Raw genomic sequence first — 19,406 nt, 5'->3', positions numbered from 1 at the left:
TGTCTGAGAACCTGACAGCCAGAGAATTAAGAGCTACCAGTTATGATGTCCCAGTGTGCTGATAGTCAAGCTGGTAGGGAGGACAATCGGCCTGTCTGAACAGGGAAATTTTGGAGGAAATTAGGATAAAAAAGAGAGTATACAAACCATGGAAAAAAAGGCTTGCTACACAGAAAGGATTTAGGAATATAGTTAGGTCATGTAGAAAGAAAATTAGCTTGCCACTTCTGTTAAGGACAACGAAAAGTCCTTCTGCAGATACATCAAAAGTAAAGAGAGGGTTATGGAAAACCTCCATTCTTTGTTGGACACGGGGGGAAACAGTTACCAAAGAGGAGGAAAAGGCTGAGCTATTTAACACCTTCTTTACTTCAGTTTTCGACAGTAAGACAGGTTGTCATGAGGACAGCTGCTTCTGGGCCTTACTGAGGGAAATAAGAAGCTGAATGGCTCCCCCGTAATCCTGGAGGGAACAATTTGTGACCTGCTGAGCCACTTGGATCCTCACAAGTCTACGGGACCAGACAGGATCCACCCCAGGGTGATGAGAGAGCTGGGGAAGAGCTCACCAAGCCACTCTCCATCATTTATCAAAAGTCCTGGCTCACTGGGGAGGTCCCAGGTGATTGGAAGTTGGCGAATGTCACGCCAATCCACAGAAAGGGACAAACGGAGGACCCAGGAAACTCCGGCCTGTCAGCCTGACCTCAGTGCCTGGCAGGGTTATGGAGCAGATCATCCTGGGGGCAATCACACAGCTCCTACAGGATGGACCAGCCAGCACTGGGTTAGGAAGGGCAGGTCCTGTCTGACCAATCTGATCTCCTTTTATCATCAGGTGACCGCCTGGAGGATGAGGGGAAGGCTGTGGATGGAGTCTACCTGGATTTCAGCAAGGCCTTTGACACCGTCTCCCATAGCATTCTCCTGGATAAGCTGTCAGCCCAGGGCTCAGACAGGAGCACTCTGTGCTGGGTTAGGAACTGCTGGAGGCCCCCAGAGAGTGGTGCTGAACAGTGCTGATCCAATTGGCGCTCACTCACCAGTGGTGTCCCCCAGGGATCAGTGTTGGGCCCGGTTCTGTTTAGTATCTTCATTGATGATTTGGATGAGGGGACTGAGTCCACCATTGGCAAATTTGCAGATGACACAAAGTTGAGGGGGAAAGTGTGGATCAGCTGGAGGGCGGGAGAGCTCTGCAGAGGGACCTGGACAGGCTGGAGAGTTGGGCTGATGGCCCACTTTGGCCACAACAACCCCATGGGGAGCTCCAGGCTGGGCACAGAGTGGCTGAGAGCAGCCAGGCAGAAAGGGACCTGGGAGTCTGGATTGACAGGAAGCTGAACATGACACAGCAGTGTGCCCAGGTGGCCAAGAAGGCCAATGGCATCCTGGCCTGTATCAGGAACAGTGTGGCCAACAGGTCCAGGGAAGGGATTCTGCCCCTGTACTCAGCCCCAGTGAGGCCAAAGCTTGAGTATTGTGTCCAGTTCTGGGCCCCTCAGGTCAGGAAGGAGATTGAGAGAAGAGCAAGGAGGCTGTGAAGGGATCCAGCACAAGTCCTGTGAGGAAGGGCTGAGGGAGCTGGGAGTGTTCAGTCTGGAGAAGAGAAGGCTCAGAGGAGACCTCATCACTCTCTACAACTCTCTGAAAGGAGGTTGGAGCTACAGGGGGTTGGCCTCTTCTCCCAAATAGCTTCCAGTAAGACAAGAGGGCATGGACTTGAGCTCTGCCAGGGGAGGCTTAGTTTGGATATTAGGACAAAATTCTTTACAGATCAGGCATTGGAATAGGCTGCCCAGGAAGGTGGTGGATTCTGCAACCCTGGAATTTTTTAAAAAGAGACTGAATGTGGCACTCAGTGCCATGATGGTCTGGTAACCCCAGTGGTAATCAATGGCTGGAACTGATGATCTCAGAGTCCTTTCCAACGCATCTGATTGTATGATTCTATGATAATTAATCCACTTATAAAATCACAGCATCACAAAATTAGGGTTGGGAGGAATCTCAGAATATCATCCAGTTTATGTGCCTCACTTGCTGCCAGATCCACTACCATTTCATGCCAGATCCTAAGCCATTTCAGACAGACATTTGTTCAGTCTTTTTTCAAATACTTCAGAACCATCTGAAGAAAAAGTAAGTCCAATGCTTTGTGGCTTGTACTGGTATAAAATGTTGCAAAAAATGTTGCTAACACATTTTCTGCTTCAATGTAAGGGTAATACGGTTAGAAGCTGGGCATTTCCACCTGGTCTGTTGCTGACTACAATTCCCAACTGCAGTGGTTCAAATGCTTTTTGTCCAATCTCCAGTGACAATTTTTCCCCTAGGCTTGTAGGGGAACAAATGCAACAAATGTTTAAGACAACAGTATCAAGCAAAACAACATCAACAGTTTGTTTTTTATCAAAATAATACTCACAAGGCAAGCATATTTAGCTGCTACACAACTGAGAAGCAGAAAACGAGTGTCACCTTGTAATGGAACTTGTGACCATCTTCTGTGCACCTCTGCTAGTGTTCAGCACAAATTGCCATGCAATTATCTCTGCTGTGTGTGAGGCTAGCCAGTGAAACAGCTTCTGAGATGGACTGCTTTTGGGTAACAATGCACAACAACCCTGTAATGTTGCACTAAAGCAACATAAGCACTAAAAAAACGCCTAACAAGCAAACAAAAAAAAAAAAACCCAACCAAAACAAACACCCTCCAACCGCAAAACCTAGAAAAATTTTAAAGCTCTGAATATGCTGTTGCACTGTGCAAAATGTGTGTTCCTGGTTCACAGCTAACTCTGCTGAACAGAGGTATGCTGCCCCTGTTGCCCTAACCAGATGGAACAATAAAGAAAGGTTTTAGCAGGTTTTCTGGTGAGGAAGAATCCAGGATCATGCTCAGATATCTTAAGGTAAAGATTAAAGGCAGCTGAGGAAATGAATGGGGAGTGATTGCTCCTTCTCTTTGTGGTGACAGCCATGCTTCAACCATGATCTACCAAGTGTAAGTGCCACCCCCCAAGCATTTGCCAGTATTACTGTCTGGTCTCTCTGTACAATGCTAAACAGCAGTAACAAAATAACATTGCTCTTCTAATGTAACATTCATAAGCCGACTGCTTATGAGCACTGTAGAAGACAGAGTATGTGATCATCAGTATGAACCTATTCATATCATCATAAATAGAAGGGATGACTGACTATGAAACTTTCTAATTCAGTATTTGGAAAAACACTCAGAGGCTCTCTTTACTGTGAGTTCAAATAGCTGATTTTTATTATTAAATTTCAGTACTGACTTCTGTGTGCTACATCTGAGGTCATATTTTGTACTGTTTTTTATGAAAGGGTCTCAATAAATGGAAAGTGTATGTAACTGTGAAAAACGATCTCTTGCCTTCCCATTATGGACAGGCTATAAGAAGAATGGTATCAAAGGTATTTTATACACACTGTATAAGCTCTGTTATACAAAGACCTTTATAATTTTATATAATTCCTATTATATTTTAGCAAGCAATTTTTCTAAGTTAATGACAGCTGCTTTATTTAATTCTATTCATTTTCATCTTAGAAAGTCATGTGTTATAATCATTATTTTCTCAGCAGGATTCAATAACTTTTTCATAAGCATTGCTGTTTGCTCATATTTTCTGTTATTGTCACAGAGATTTAAGAACTGTGCAGATAATATTGGTTTTAACTTATTAACTTAATTTACTGTTACTCTTTTTACTGACTTCTTTAGGAGAAAACTTTTAGTTGAACTATACAGTCATCTTGTGGTGACCAAAGTTTCTGGTTCAAATTCATACACGAAAGTTTTCACACCTAAAAGAATCTGGGTACTATACAAATAATTATGTTTCTTGTGACTGCTTGGCAACAGCTATTCAGTGGAGTGTCTTCCTCACTAATTCCAAGCAAGGTCTCTGTCTCTGCAAATCAAGATGACAACCAGAAACAAAAGCATCCAAAATAACTCACTTCAAAATGTTGCCCTTTAATTCCCTAGTTCTGTCATCTTCATGAGACGCTTGTACTTAGGTCAAAGGGATCCAAGAGGATACTGAAAGGCATTTCTGATAATAAATGGTATCAAGTAATACACCAGCTTGTATTATAAATGAAGCCTGAATCTACAGTATTCCTATACATCATGTACAGGATGCTACACCTGTGCACAAATAAGCAATGCCATATCAGACAGAAATTGCTTGGATATCTGTCCTGTCCTTGCCACACAAGTTCTTTTCAGCAGATGAAAGCTGTATGCATGGGAGCATGGATACAAGAATACTTGGTTTGGGATCAAAGCCAAATGCACTGCATTGTTTCAGAATGCTTGCTGTGGATAAATGATGCCTACAGAATGGAATACTTAGTTTGGTCAATTCTGGTCACCTGCCTGGTGTGCTCCTCCCCAGAGAAAAGTTGCAATGTGACCCCTTTATTGCCTTTTTGTTTCCAGAGAATAAGCTGTTTCTCAGAACCAAGCACCAGCCTTGGTTCTGCATAACATTCTCTAACCATAACCATAACTCAATTAAAACATTGTTATCTGTCCTAGAAGCAGAAACTGAGAAACATACTGTTAATTCCAGCAAGTGCAGCTACTTAAGAGACTTAATTGAAAACTGAAATTATGAGAAAGAAAATTTGTTGCCCTGGATCAAATCAGGACATGAAACAAATCCCACCATGGACACAGGGGACTGTGTGGCTGTACTGCACCCTGGTGACTGTATGATGTAGTAGCATGACACCAAACCTGTGCAAAAAAAACCGCCATGGAAGTTATTTGATACTCATACCCACCTTTCTCTCTACTACCTAACTAGCCCTGGTTTTATTTTCCCTCCCCCTGAGCTGGTCTAATCAAGACTACACTGCTTTAGTTGTGAGAAGGACTAGACGTGGGAGATTCTTCCACTTGCCCAGCAAGTACTAGGTCAAAGCAAGGAGGTCAGGAAAGTCTGTGGGGCTTGAATGCAAACAGCTTGAGTTAGAGGGACTTGTAATCCCAGAGGACTGAAAATTAAAATGTATGGGCACATCCTGTGTTGCATTTTGCTTCCGTTTTTCAATTCCGATGTGATGGAGAAGCTGCAGAACATTTTATAAGATACAGAAAGGTACTTGCCTCAGTAAACCCTAAGACAGAAACTTAATAGTATCAGTGCTTGCTGACATGACAAAGTTTCTCCCATCACTGGACATGGCTGGACCACAAGTGCCCAGAAAACACTGACTGCAGAGACTGCTGTTTCCTGTACCAGCGCTGAAATCCAGACACATCTCCTAAATTTTGGACTACTTCCTATGCATCGAAGCAGAAAGGAAAAAAACAACCAGTGCTGAACTGAGGCTGGTGCCACTCTGGCAGCTGCCAATACATACATGTGTGGGTCTTCAGCACGCCAACATTCACTACAAGTGGTGAGATCTGTCCTCATCCACAACCCCCATGGGGTCTAAAAGCTTCTGAGATGGTACTAAGTCAGCCACAGCTCTGCTCATTACCTGAAAAGTATCCAGTGTTCCTGAACACTAGAGGCAACTGCATGATGATACTATGTATCTTTCTTGTGTAATAGGTCTGAAGACATGTAAATGAACATGATTATTTTTATCCCACAAAGGGCAAGAATAATAGCTCCAGCAGAATACCCCTGCAAGCAGCCAATCCTTTGGAGGCTGTTGCCATGGCATCTGTCCAATGTCTTCACAGCATACTCCAGACTTCTAAGATGGAAAGAGGAGGCACAAGTTAAAAGACATAAAGCAAGGTTGCTGGGAGACATATAACTCCAGTCCAGCCTGTGGGATGTATTCATGCTATTCAAGCTAGTTGTGTTTTGTTTTTTTCTGTATGGTATTCTAACTACAGGACAATAAATTCTCTGCTTTGATTGCAAGCAAGACAGAACTGCTATAAAAATATTTTCATTAGCCAGGGCAAAATTGATTTTACCTAAATTCAGCTACCTATAAATCTAGCCTAAAGGGGCTTTCTCAGCTCCTGTTAGACTTAATGGACTAAGCTTTCCCTCCCAAGGATGATTTTCCCAGCCCACTTTATACACCTAATTTAACATCCTATCATTTACCCTTTGGAAACACTCATCTCTCTCCTTTACAGCAGGTCCTTGGATTGACCTAGGTACCTGGATTTTAAGATGAGGTAAACTGCATATACCTCTGCTTAGGTGTTGTTTCAAAGCTAAGAATTACCAACCAAAATGAAAGAGCTGATTCTGGGCCTCACCTCTGTGTGTATAGAAAGAACACAGCTGAAGTAAAAAAAGGTGTTTCGGCCCCCCCCCTCAACCTTAGCAGCACATAAATTGGCACCAAATTAATTCAGCAAGCCGCCACGCTCGGAAAACAAATAAATTAATGTTAAAACAACTGTACAAGTCTCCTTTCCCAGAGGTGAAAATGCATCAGACAGCCTCACAGCTCTGGGGACCACGGGAGGATCTCTTTTTCTGTAACGTGGGCTCCGTGTTATACGGGTTCAACTCGCTACACTTCACGCCAGCAGGGCAGCTCCGCGCATCAAACACTTTCGTTCCCTGGCAGACATCTTCGGCGCAGATAACCCCCCAGCCGGTACTGCCAGGAGCAGCCGGACCCCGGCCTAAGATCTCGCCCGCCAGTTCTGGGGTGGTGTCACCGGAGAAAACCCAGTGCTCAGGGCCCCGCTCCTGAGAGTCTCAGCCGCCACACCGAACCCTTCAGCGGGCCGGTTCGTTCAAAAGGCCGAGCAGCGCCCGAAAAGGCCCAGACGCTGCAGAACTCCTTGGGCCTTGGGGCGGGGTGGTAAGCGTCCGAGCCGGACCGGCCTGTGCTCTGCTGGGCCGCCCCCGGAAGCGCTGTCCGGGTTGTAGCGGAAGCGGGGCGGAGCTCGGTCTCTTTGGTGCTGGTGGCCGGGGAAGATGGTGAGCGCTCGGGGTGGGCTCGGGGTATCCGCCGCAATCTGCAGCCGCGCCGGGCCCTCCGGGGCCGCTGGCGTTCTGTGGAGAGTGGGACGGCCCTACGCACTCTTGTAGCCAGGGTCGTCGGCGGGAGGGCGCGGCGGGGAGGCTGCTGCGGGGCCGCGGCCTGAGGGGTTGGCGGCAGCCCTCGCTGCTGGCCCGGTAGCGCGGAACCTGAGCCCGGGCGGCGGAGTCGAGGTGGGGTGGGAGGCCGTGCGGGCGCCTCCGGGGCCGTCTCCGTGCTTACTTGCGGGCCGGGTCGGTCTCGTCTCTCCCTTGCTGTCCCTCAGACAGTCGTATGGATAACGTAGAAAAAGGAGTAGCTAGACCCTTCTGCGGTGAGTGTGAGGAGAATTAGCCGTGTAGAGGGAAGAGCAGTTTAGTGTTGATGGTTTATGAATTTGGAGGAGAAGGGAAGGGAGCTGAGATAACCGCTCTGCTACATTTCAGCACGGGGAGGGATGGTGGGGTAGTGATAAGCAAATATGGCGACGAGAGGCGCAAGGAAATGATTTCTGAAAATGGAAGCTGCTTGTCGTCGGAAACGATTTGGTGTTTCAGAGTTTCAGTGTGCATCTGTTGGTTTTAGTTGACTTCTAGGATGTGTAGGTGGTTTTTAGAAGAGGTTATTCGTTATGTGACTGGTAAGCGCTAGTGATATTTCCAACATGCCATGTCTTAAAATACTTTTCAGACGAAGGGTACATCGTCATTCGGTAAGCGACGAAATAAGACGCACACCTTGTGTCGTCGATGTGGGTCCAAGGCATACCATTTGCAGAAATCCACCTGTGGGAAATGTGGCTACCCTGCAAAGCGTAAGAGAAAGTGTAAGTAACAAACCTTATAACTGTTGAGTTTTAAAAAAGCTTTCTTTACGTTCTTCAGTAACCTGACTTTTACCCAGTTAAGGAGGAATACTGTCTCATCTTGCAGTGTTAAGAGCTTTTTTTTCAATAATTGTCTTAACTGTATTTTAGCTAACATGCAATATCACTACATAGAAATGGTTTTAATTTATAATTATTTTTCGCATCTATGCAAATGCAGTTTCTGACCAAGTAATTAACTTATGTGTTTTAGATAACTGGAGTGCAAAGGCGAAGAGACGCAACACCACTGGTACTGGTCGCATGAGGCACCTGAAAAAGGTCTACAGGCGATTCAGGTATAGTGTCTTGAAGCCTTGAATGTATATCACTTAATGATAAAACTTCTCACTATTTATATGTGTTTAGTACATTTAATGTTATATGGTCCTTTGAGGAATAAAAAAAGCCTTGTCTACTCTTAATAAATAGGATATATAGCAGTCTTATGTTTTTGCTAAGTGTAGGTAGTACAAAACACCAGCTATTGTAATGAAATGCCCACATTTCAAGAAAAAAAATTTGTGTAGCACTGCTTCTTTAAATTGTCGTTTACTCTGAAGTTTTGGGTTTTGTAAAAGACAAATCTGTAGCTTCTGGCCTAATACATTAGAAAGCTGGATTAAGAATACCAAGTAATAAAAGAGTTTTGTCATACAAATGTAGACTGGATTTCACAGTGAAAAGTAGAGAAGTCTTTTAAGTTCATTAGCTGAAGGATTTGTTTAGCTGTTAGTTTTGCAGTTTTTTGAGTGCAGTCTTTCCTGGCAGCAGCCAGAAAATCCCTTCCTCTGTGCAGCTTGCATCTGCTTTCCTCTGGGTGTTACTGAGGCAGAAATGTCCTTCCTGAAAGTGAGGAAAGCGGAATGTGCTTTAGCAGAAGAGAGCTGAGACCAATCTGCTTGTCCCAAACTTACTGATACTCTTTATTAAGTGTCAGACATAAGCTCTGTAATGATTAGATTGAATTACTAAGATATGCTGTAAAGATATGCTGTAAAAAGCTGGTGAACTTGATCTGAAAAATGTCAGAAAAAACTTGGAGTAGCAATCAGCTTTTCTAACTATTTCTGCTTGTAGGAATGGATTCCGTGAGGGGACCACACCGAAGCCGAAGAGAGCAGCTGTTGCAGCCTCCAGTTCATCATAAAGACTCATCTGTTTGTTAAAATAAATGGTCTTATCCAGAAAAATTTGCCACATGTGTCATACATGTTTTACTTCGGTGAAATATGGGATTCCTGAAACTACATATTTTTACACACAGTTTCTTGATGGTATGTGCTGAAGCAATTCATTAAAACCTTAAATTGACTTCTCATTCAATAGCACCTCTGCCTTGACAAGGACCTCAGGGTGCACTGAATTTAAAAAGAGGTTTTTGTGTATTCTTCAATAAAGCTCACCTGCTAGAGAAGTGGAATATTAGTATAGACCTGTCCTATTTGCCTCTTGAGTTTCATTGCACCCTAACATGGAGAGTCAGAACTTAATTCACAGATGGTAACTTATTAATAATGGCTCCACATGCTGTACTGGGAGAATTTGCTGCCCCCAGAGCGAAATGGCCATTTTTCATTGTTCTCTGATGTTTGAAGCATTGCCAAAAGTACTGCTCATTCACTGGCTCATTGCTTCTTGGGCAAAAAGGAACTCCCGTGTCTGGAGTGTTTCTGCTGCCAGACAGGGATTGGAGATCTGCTGTATGTCAGAAGTTAAGCAGCCTGGCAGTTGATGTGGGAACAGAAAGATCTGCACAGAAAGATCTGAGTTAACTGCTGGGCTGTAAGCAGTATATCGTAGGTAGTGATAAGGAAGTACATCATTTGGGGGTACCTGTGAACTGTGGAGGGGTGCCTGATTAATTTATACCTTGTGTGGTGTGCTATTGGGCTGCTTGGGTGGCTTTCAAACTGCTATGATCAGATGTGACAGTTTGGGGAACTGCACTGATCACTGCAAGGGTTTAGAGGATTTTCAGATGTGCTGAAGAAAAGTACTGAGACCAAGGTTTCTGTTACTTTTAAGTTTCTGAGGCTCTTTTTAACTTGCAATTCTTTTTGTCCTGGTGTGAATTTCCAGAAGCAGTGTCAGTACTTCCTCAGTTCTGAGGCATCAGCAGTTAACAGTGACTTATGCAAATTACTGAACAAATTTCCAGCCACAGTTGAGATTGGGAGTGTGCCTGACTGCATTTTTTCATATATTTCTACATGAATTATGTTAATATTTTTGATAACTTGACTGTATCTACTTGGGCTGTTCCTAAGCAGAAATCTTGCCCAGCTGTTCTCTTGGCATTTAACAGGAATGCTATTCTCACTCTGCTTTCACCTGGTCCTTCTGGAAAAGTCTGGAAGTAAGTGATGGTGAAGTTGTTATAATACACTTCACATCCACGTGTTCCCAGGGCTCAGGAGTGCAACTGAAATGTTGTGAAGTGTCTTTGATGTTACCCTCAGTAAAAATAGCTCTCAAAACATCTTAACAGAGGCCAGTGAGGCTCTACTGGTTGGTGGAGCAGTGATAAAGTGGGACAGGAGGTGTTCTTACTGTGGGTAGGAATAAAAGCCTGTGCTTTGTCAAGTCTCAAGGTCATTATGTAATGTGATGAGGGATTTCTGTTCTGAGCAGGCTGTTGGGCTGGCCCACTCAGTACTTACTACAAAGGCAAGTGCTCTGCATTTCTGTAACACACAACATAATGAGGTGACTGACAGAAATGCAGTGGCTTGCAGTAACTTTGAAAACTGCCACCACCACTGCTACTTTTTCCTGCAGTTTTAAAGTCTTTCTTTCTTTTATTTCAAAATAAGTGTGAGTGCTAGGATCTGTCAGGGATCAGGCTGAGCCTCAGGTGCTGGCCCTGCTGTGGGTTGGCCAGCTCCTAAGGCACCTTCCCATTGTCACCAATGGCTTCCTGTTGGGCTAGGAGGGGTCTTCAGGGCTGCCAGCCTTCCTCTGGTGCTTGCCTGGGGAGTCTCGAGAGCATCAGCTGCCCTGGCTGGACGTGGAAGATCTGGGCCCAGCCTTCTCTTTGTCTTGTTGCTGTTCTTGCTCCTTGTGTGTTGGAACAGAGGTGCTGAGGGGGCTGCTGGGACACACCCCCACCCCCAAAGGGCTAGGTTGGGAGCAGGAGGTTCCCTTCAGGAGGCAGTAGGGTCACACAGAATCAGAATTGTCACAGCTGGAAAAGACCTTTAAGATCACTGCATCCAAGCATCAACATCTGCCCCCAGTAAAATAAGTAAAATATATTTGGGGATTGTACATTATTTTTTCCCTTCCATTCTCTAACATTCTGTGATCTGTATCACCATGCCCTGTAGAGCATGTCCTGATGTGCCTCATTTACATGGTTCCTGAATACTTCCAGAACTCGTGACTCCACCACCTCCCTGGGCAGCTCATTTCAATGCCTAACTGCTTTCTCAGTAAAGGAATTCTTCTTCATATCTAGTCTTAACCTCTCCTCATGTAATTACAGGCCATTTCCTCTGGTCCCATCATTATTTACTTGAGGCCAGCACCTACCTCTCAACAACTTCCTTTCAGTTAGTTGTAGTGAGAAATAAGGTCCCCTCTCAGCCTCCTCCAAACTGAACATTCCCAATTCCATCAAGCTCTCCAATAGGACCTGTTCTCCAGAACCTTCACCAGCTTGGTTGACCTTCTCTGAACTCACTCTGGCAGCTCAATGTCTTTCTTGTAGTGAGGGGCCCAGAACTGAACACAGTACTTAAGGTGCACTTGGCCTTGTTAAAACTCATACAACTGTCCTTGGCCCACTGATCCAGTCTGTCCAGGTTCCTTTGCAGAACCTTTCTACTCTTGAGCAGATCAACAATCCCACCCAACTTGGTGTTGTCTTCAAACTTACTAAGGAAGCCCTCAATTGCCTCATCTGTATCATTAATCAAAATACTCAACAAGACTGGTCTCAAAACAGTCCTGGGAAACACCACTGGTCGCCAACTGGATTTAACTCTCTTGACTGCGACTCTCTGGGCCAGGCCACATAGCCAGGTTTTAACCCAGTGAAGAGTACACCTGTCTATGCCATGAGCCTCCAGCATTTTGAGGAAAATGCTGTAGGAGACAGTCACAAAAGGTTTATTAAACTCCAAGTAGACGATATCCACATCCTTCCGGTCATCCACTAGGCAGATCACCTGGTCATATACAGATACTCAAGATACTCCATAATTTTGTGGGCACCAAGGTCAGGCTGACAGGCCTGTATTTCCCCAGATCCTCCTTCCAGCTGAAGCTTCCAGCTCTTGCCCTTCAGCAGCATGGATGTCCCCAAGGCCCATTTGATGTCAGGCCTTCCTGCTGCACAACTGCATGATGGTGTCAACAAAATGGTGGACAAAGTTCCTTGACTGTCTGCCCAAGGGGGTCAGCAACAGGATCTGAACCCCCTCATCTAAGCCGAAGTAGTGCAAACTGGATATGATGAGGTTCTGTGCTGCCACTGCTTCTTGGGCATCCTCTAAGAGATGCACGGGATAGAGAAGAGTGGGGGACATGCAAAGGATGGATGCCTGGACATAGGTATAGAATTTGCCCACTAGAGCCTCAGGAAATATCCCCATGACTGGTGGCTGGGGTGCTGCAGAGTGACAGAGGCTGTGGGCTGCTGAGTGTCTTGGAATTCCTCCTGTCAGGCAGATAATGAATGACAGTGCTGCAGGAGGTGGGATGACATGCTCCTCAAAGTTTCCATCCACCTGCATTGAGTGCAAGATGGAGCTCACCATCCTCTTGCAGAGAAGGCAGTCATGCTTGCTCTCAGCCAGCCACATAGTTCACAGGTAACAGAATCAGTGGAGACACAGCAGCACCTACGTGGGCTCCTCCCAGCTGTCCAGGCATATTGGGCAGCAGTTCTCCAGCTCTCTGCCCATGCTTTCCATGTGCTGCAGTGGGCAGGGGGGAGCTGGAGGTGTTGAGCTGCTCCTTCTCACAGGTACTGTAGCAGTGGGTGTCAGAGTTGAAGAGAGGGGCCACGTTCATTTGCCAGTCCAGAGAGGGACGGAAAAACTCTTTAGGCCCCTCAAGAAGAAAAACCTCTGAGGATTCAAGTATGAGGCTTCCTCTGCTGCTACAAGTATACTTCCTGGGTGCCTCTGCTATCTGAACCATTCAGGGCCAGACCCCAGTGGATCTTGGGTCAGGCATTGAAAGCTGCAGTGAAGAACTCCCTAAGACCGACCTCAGCACCAGCCTCACTCAATACTGCAACCCCATGTACTCGCTCACCTGAGGTGCAGGCACAAGCCAGCTGGGTTAGACTGGGCATCTGGATATAAGCAGGGAGGGATGCATGGTCAGCATATCCCTTGGAGATGTCACAGTCCATCCATTAGTGACAAGGGAATTGGTTGCTCAGTGATGTGACTATCCATTGCTTGAGGATGTCAAAATGGACCATTCTTGCCTGCAGCTCTCACACACATTTCCAGCATTATATGGGTCTCAGCTTGTCTGTGATGATGATCCCTTCCTGGGAGACCAGAGCCAGCAGCCACTTATGGCCTGGATCTGTCATCTGTCCTCTTCCATGCAGCAGTGGCCAAGAACCATAAGCTGCTGGTTCCTCAGAGAGAAAACCAGCTCCTTTTGTCCCCTGTTAGGTGCTCTGTGCCACGGTTTCCTCCAGGTCTTGAGGTTACCTATGGGAAGGAATATTCAAAAGGTATGGGCATGACTTGAACTGCCTATGGCAATAGTGAATGCACTTGGAGAGACAGTTTTGTGGCGCAGACTGAGCTCTGGAAACTTGCGGATTCTCTGTCCCTGAATGCATTGAAGGCCACATTGGACAGAACTTTGAGTAATCTAGTCTACGAGAGATGTCCCTGCCCATAGCAAGGGAGATGGAACTAGATGATATTTAAGGTCCCTTCCAACCCAGACCATTCTATGCTTCTATGACTATTGGAGGCTGGCAACTGACCTGGCAGTGCTCTTTTCAGTGCCTGCCTCTCTGCCTGCTCTCTAGTGGATGGAGATCTTTTCATTCTGGGGAAGTGGGGGAAGTGGAAGGCAGACCACCCTGGAGGACATGAGGTTAAAACAACCAACCAACCAACCAACCAACCAAAAAAAAAAAAAAGGGGCCAAAGCCCTGAGCAGGGAAAAAGTAAAATTATGGGAGGAATTTCTGGGCCTTTCATCTTTTGCTCCCTTTAGTCTTCCCGAATACATGACGGATGCTTTGCAGGCCAAGCAGGTGCTGACAGTCATCAACAAGGTCTGAGGCTCTTCTCTCTAAGAGCCACGTGTGAGGTGAGCTAGAGAATGGGATGCCATGGTGGTGCTTGGACATGCTGTATTGCAAGTCCTGCCTAGGTGATCTGCCAGGAGATGACAACAGAAGACACTCTGTTAGCATTGCTGTTTAAGCAGGACCCATGCAGTCAGATGCAGAGATGATACACAGTGTAAGTCAATAATTCAAATATAACCAGAAGAAGTCAGGGAAATCTGTAGATCAATCTCATGCTCTGAAGAATAATTCATGGGTAACACAAGCACATGCAAGTGAGAAGCTTAAAATTCAAAAGGAAATTCGTGCTTTTGCACATTTCTCTGTAAGAGAATTGACCTTCAGTGTTTAAGTTTCTTAAATAGTAACTCCAGTAAAAGATGGCTAACAGCTGCTGGGTATTTGTTTAATGGTTCTGTATAACAAGGTTATCAGCTTTCCCATCTGCAAGAGCTGCACTATCCTCTAATTGTTGCTCAATTAACAAACTGAACTCTGCACTTCAATGTGTACTTCAACACAGACTGTTTTAGTTAGAAGGGACCTACAATGATCATCTAGTCCAGCTGCCTGGCCACTTCACTGCTGACCAAAAGATAAAGTATGTTTTTAAAGGGCATTGACCAAATGCCCCTTAAACACTGACAGGCTTGGGACATAGACCACCTCTCTAGGAAGCTTGTTCCAGTGTTTAACCACCCTCTTGGTAAAGAAACACTTCTTAATGTCCAGTCTAGACCTGCCTGGATACACTTTGAACAATTCCCACATGTCCTGAATATTAAGGAGAAGAGGCTGCACCAGTACTGAATACCCCAGGAAAATTACCTCTTTTGACTGGCTGGTCAGACTGTGTTTGAGGCACCTCAGGATGGGGTTTGCTCTTCTGGTTTCAAGGACACACTGTTGGCTTGTCTTGAGTCTGCTGCTGAGCAGCACCCCCAGACCCCTTTCTGCAGGGCTGATCTCCAGCCACTCCTCTCTCATTTTATACTTCTGCCCAGCATTACTCCATCCCAGGTACAGGATCTGACATTTTGACTTGTGAAACTTCATCCCATTAATCATAGCCAAATGCTCTATTCTGTGCAGATCCCTCTGCAAGGCCTCTTTTCCCTCATGAGAGCAAACAGCAGCTGTCAGTTTGGCATCATCTGCAAACTTGTTAACGGTGCATTCAACTGCATCTGGATTGTTGACAAATAAACTGAGCTGAACTCGCCCAAGTTCTGATCCCTAAGGATGTTTGCTTGTTTTCTGGCAATATTGTTTACATTTTCTCACAGTTCCCCAGGGAGGCTATTTGGAAGATGTGGCTATCAATCTAATAATTTCATACACAACAACTAACAATGAATGTTTTTTCCCAAAAAGAGCACAAAGTTATGTGTTTTAATCTTTGTTCTTCACAAAGCATAAATATACGTATGCTTGGAATGTAAAATATTTTTAGCAAAATGCCTCATCTCATTTCATCTTCTACTGATGTTAATAATGAAATTTTAATTATGAAATGTCACCTTTTACAGATGGGTAAAAACAGCAGGCATTTTAGCAAAGCTTGTTAACAATTACTTCAGGCTGGTTAATTAATATGTAACTTTATTTTGAACCTGGTAAAGAGATGATTTTTACTTTTACTTCTTGCAGTACCATGATTATAGGCCTTAGTGTCCACCATTTCTTGGCAGACCACAATTTCTTCTGGTTCACAGTCATGCTAATCCAACAAAAGGGATACCCATTGCAGAAACTGATCTGCAATAAGCTACCTGAAGAACAGACAAACGAGCAGTAACATGTCATATACACATGTACACCATCTTGTTGCAGAAGAGCTTGATAACTAGCACAACCAAGCTGGAAATGGACAATGCCTTAGTAACATCTCTATTGTGCTTTCTTTTAAGAGCTGCTCCTCAGGAAAAGATGGCTGCAAATGCCTCTTTGGCAGGTGTCATGAGAAGCTGTGGAAAACACGGGACCCGGGGGTGGTAAATGTAATGTAAGCTCTCATTTACTGTTTTTATTTTACAGGCAGTCTTTCTTAGCTGTCCCATTAAGTATTTTTAAGTCCCTGCATTGCTACTTGTCTAATGATTTGTATGGCACTGGTATTAAATATCTGGCAAAGATAATCTATTATTAACTCAAGGAACAAATGAATGAGTGAATGAATGAATGAATTCACTAATGGTCACTGTAGCTGACAGAGTGAATATTCAGTCGTTTGTATGAAAGAATAAATCACGTAATCATTGTTGTTCCTTTGACTGAAAATGTTCTCTGCTTCAGTGGGCAATAGATCTATCAAATTTTACAAGGAAGCCTTTGTTTCACTAGTAACACTCACACATGTGCACCTAAAATAAGAAATCTCCCTTCTGAAAGATTCAACTAGACTGAGTACAAACTGCAAGAGTTCAACAGCCTGAAAGGTCTAGAAATCTGAGCCTACTGCAGAGAAACCGTATCACAGTTTCACATCAGCTTTTTAAAAAGAGATTTGTTGCCAGTATCCACCTGAAGCTTAACAGTGCTTCCTGAGGGAAAAAATAAGAGAGAAAATGTATTTTCAAACTGCCAGTAGGCTGCAGACCAGCTACGCTGACATGTCAGACCTTCCTGAGGGACACAGGGCCTAGCTGAACATTAGAAAAGCATTCTTCTACTCCTCCTAGATGTTGATTTTTGTCCTTTGCCCGCCTCTAGCTCCTCTCTGGTCTTTTAATATTGACCAAGACATGATAACTTGGCAGAACCAACTTTTGCAGACTAACTGAAGGAGGAGCAGAATTGAAGTAGCTCAGGCTTCCCTAAAAATACCACTTGATTCTTGTAAAAAAATAGCATGATTCTTTGTCTGAAAGAGCCAATAAAGGTTATCTATTAGGGCCAATATCAACAGGTGAGGAATCCAAAGCAGAGAAGGAAAGTTTTTTTGGTTATGTAGCAGCTCCAGGGGTGGAACCAGGACCTACTTTTCCTGAGCTGAAGCAGGTTGTTTGAACCTAAGCCTCCTTGCTTAAAATTATGCCAAATGACATTCTGTTGATGTCTTTCATTTCTCAAGGACATCTCATCCCACTTCAAAGCCCTTGACTATTTGAGGACAATTCAAGGTAAGTTAAAAGAACATTATCCTACTTCATAGTGCTGCTTCTTAGAGAAGGCACCTGCAGAACCGTGACTGCCTGTTATTTCTGTGATAAAGCTGGGACCACTTTGATTGTTTTTCTTTCTTGAAAGAGACATCTGCTTGATTCCACTGACAGCAATGCAACTTCTGATTCCTGAGACTCCTGATTAAATTAAAATTAGATTGGCTTCTAAAGCACTACTAAGGACATGCATTTAAATTTATTGTCATGAATATAAAACTTGTTTCCTTATATGCAGCAGAACAGCCAGGAGAGTGTGCCACAGAGCAGCCTGTCTGTCTAGCATGGTGAGAGTGCCCTCCCAGCCAAATGGAGACTGCAACCAGTGCTTTATGGTTTCTGGTATGTCTGGACCACTGGAGCTGGCACTGGTGAGGTGTGTACACCACTGTTTACCTGCCTGGACGCATTCCTATGTGACTTGATGTAAGTGACCCTGCTCTGGCAGGGGAGTTGGACTCGATGATCTTTCAAGGTCCCTTCTAGCCCCAAACTTCCTGTGATTCTGTGATCTAATAACAGAGCTGGTTAACTTTCTGTGCTGACTCTGCCTTCTTTCCATCTCATGTGTTTTCTGTGGGACACTTAGGACTTGATGTTTCCAAGCTTATGACATCTCTCTCCATATCAGCCAGACAAATAGGCAAAATTCCTTCCTCCTTCCAAAATTCCTTCTCCACAAAATTGTCACAGTTGGAAAAGACCTCCCAGATCACCAAGTCCAACTGTCAACCCAGGAAGAAAAAACTACCATGCCCACTAAAGCATGTCCTGAAGTGACTCATCTATGTGGTTTCTGAATACCTCCAGGGCTGGTGACTCCATGAACCTTCTTGGGTAGCCCATTCAAGCACTTGACTCCTTAAAAAGTTCTCCCTAATACAAAGATAGTCTTAACCTCCCCTGGTGCAACTTCAGGCCATTTCCTCTAGTCTTACTGTTACTTATTTGTGATAAGAGGCCAGCACCCACTCCCCAGCAACTTCCTTTCAGTTAGCTGTAGACAGCACTGAGATCTCTCAGCCTCCACTTCTCCAAACTAAACATTCCCGATTCCCTCAGCCTCTTCTCACAGGACTTGTTCTCCAGACACTTCACCAGCTTGGTTGACCTTCTCTGAACTTGCTCTAGCACCTCAATGTCTTTCTTGCTGTGAGTGGGCCAGAACTGAACACAGCACTCAAGGTGCAGCCTCAGCAATGCTGAGTACAGAGGCACTATCACTGCCTTAGTCCTGCTGGTCACACTATTTGTGATACAAGCCAGGATGCTGTTGGCCCTCCTGGCCATCTTGGCACACTGATGGCCATATTCAGCCAGGTGTTGACCAACACCCCAAGGTCCTGGATAGCTTTCCAGTTACTCCTCTCCAAATCTGTAGCATTTCCTGGAGTTGTTGTGACTGAAATGGAGGACCCAGCAGTTGGCCTTGTTAAACCTCATACAACTGGCCTGCAATCCAACCTGTCCAGTTCCCTCTGCAGAACCTTCCTACCCTCAAGCTGATGAACACTCCTACCAAACCTGGTGTCACCTGCAAACATACTGGGGAAGCCCTCAATCCCCTTATCTAGACCATTGATAAAGCTGCTGAACAGGACCAGCCCCAAAACTGAGCCCTGGGGATCAAGCACTAGTGACAGGCTGCCAGCTGGATTTAACTTCACTCAGCACAGCTCCCTGGGCCTGGCCATATAGCCAGTTTTTAACCCAGTGAAGAATACATCTGTCTATGCTATGAGCTGCCAACCTCTCTAGAAGACTTCTGTGGGAGATGCTGTCAAAAGCTCTAATGAAGCCCAGGCAGTCAATGTTCACAGCCTTCCCTTCATCCACCAGGAGGATCACCATGGTCATAGAATGAGACTAGGCTGGTCAAGCAGGACCTGCCACTCCTGAACTCATGCCGGCTGGGCCCGATCCCCTGGCTGTCCTGCACTTGCCATGGCAGATGAACCTGAACTCAAGATGAACCTCTCCGTGACTTTCTTGGGAAGACATAGCCAGCTACTGACTTAACCTTATTAGCTTGCAACACTCAATGCATCTCATATAATCATAGAACAGAACCATAGAATGTTTTTGGTAGGAAGGGCTTTTAGTTGAACCACGCTCCATG

The 19,406-nt window shown here is 45.0% G+C and overlaps 1 protein-coding gene across 1 annotated transcript; it reads left to right on the top strand.

Annotated features, from left to right (window-relative positions):
• Nucleotides 1-6,844: 6,844 nt before the first annotated feature.
• Nucleotides 6,845-9,049, top strand: RPL37 (ribosomal protein L37). The gene is made up of 4 exons (XM_030467670.1): nucleotides 6,845-6,947; nucleotides 7,678-7,813; nucleotides 8,067-8,151; nucleotides 8,933-9,049. The coding sequence occupies exons 1-4, from the start codon at nucleotides 6,945-6,947 to the stop codon at nucleotides 9,000-9,002; spliced, it is 294 nt and encodes a 97-aa protein (XP_030323530.1). The 5' UTR covers nucleotides 6,845-6,944; the 3' UTR covers nucleotides 9,003-9,049.
• Nucleotides 9,050-19,406: the final 10,357 nt, after the last annotated feature.

The sequence above is a fragment of the Calypte anna genome, chromosome Z, assembly GCF_003957555.1.
Source record: "Calypte anna isolate BGI_N300 chromosome Z, bCalAnn1_v1.p, whole genome shotgun sequence".
NCBI classification, from domain to species: Eukaryota; Metazoa; Chordata; class Aves; order Apodiformes; family Trochilidae; genus Calypte; species Calypte anna.
The sequence above is the reverse complement of the archived record's forward strand: the minus strand, read 5'-3'. Positions and strand labels throughout refer to the sequence as shown.

Excerpts from the sequence above, each read along its gene's own strand:
- RPL37 (XM_030467670.1), top strand. Across the intron at positions 7,814-8,066 it reads TGCAAAGCGTAAGAGAAAGT|ATAACTGGAGTGCAAAGGCG; the intron begins GTAAGTAACAAA and ends TATGTGTTTTAG. Across the intron at positions 8,152-8,932 it reads AAGGTCTACAGGCGATTCAG|GAATGGATTCCGTGAGGGGA; the intron begins GTATAGTGTCTT and ends TTCTGCTTGTAG.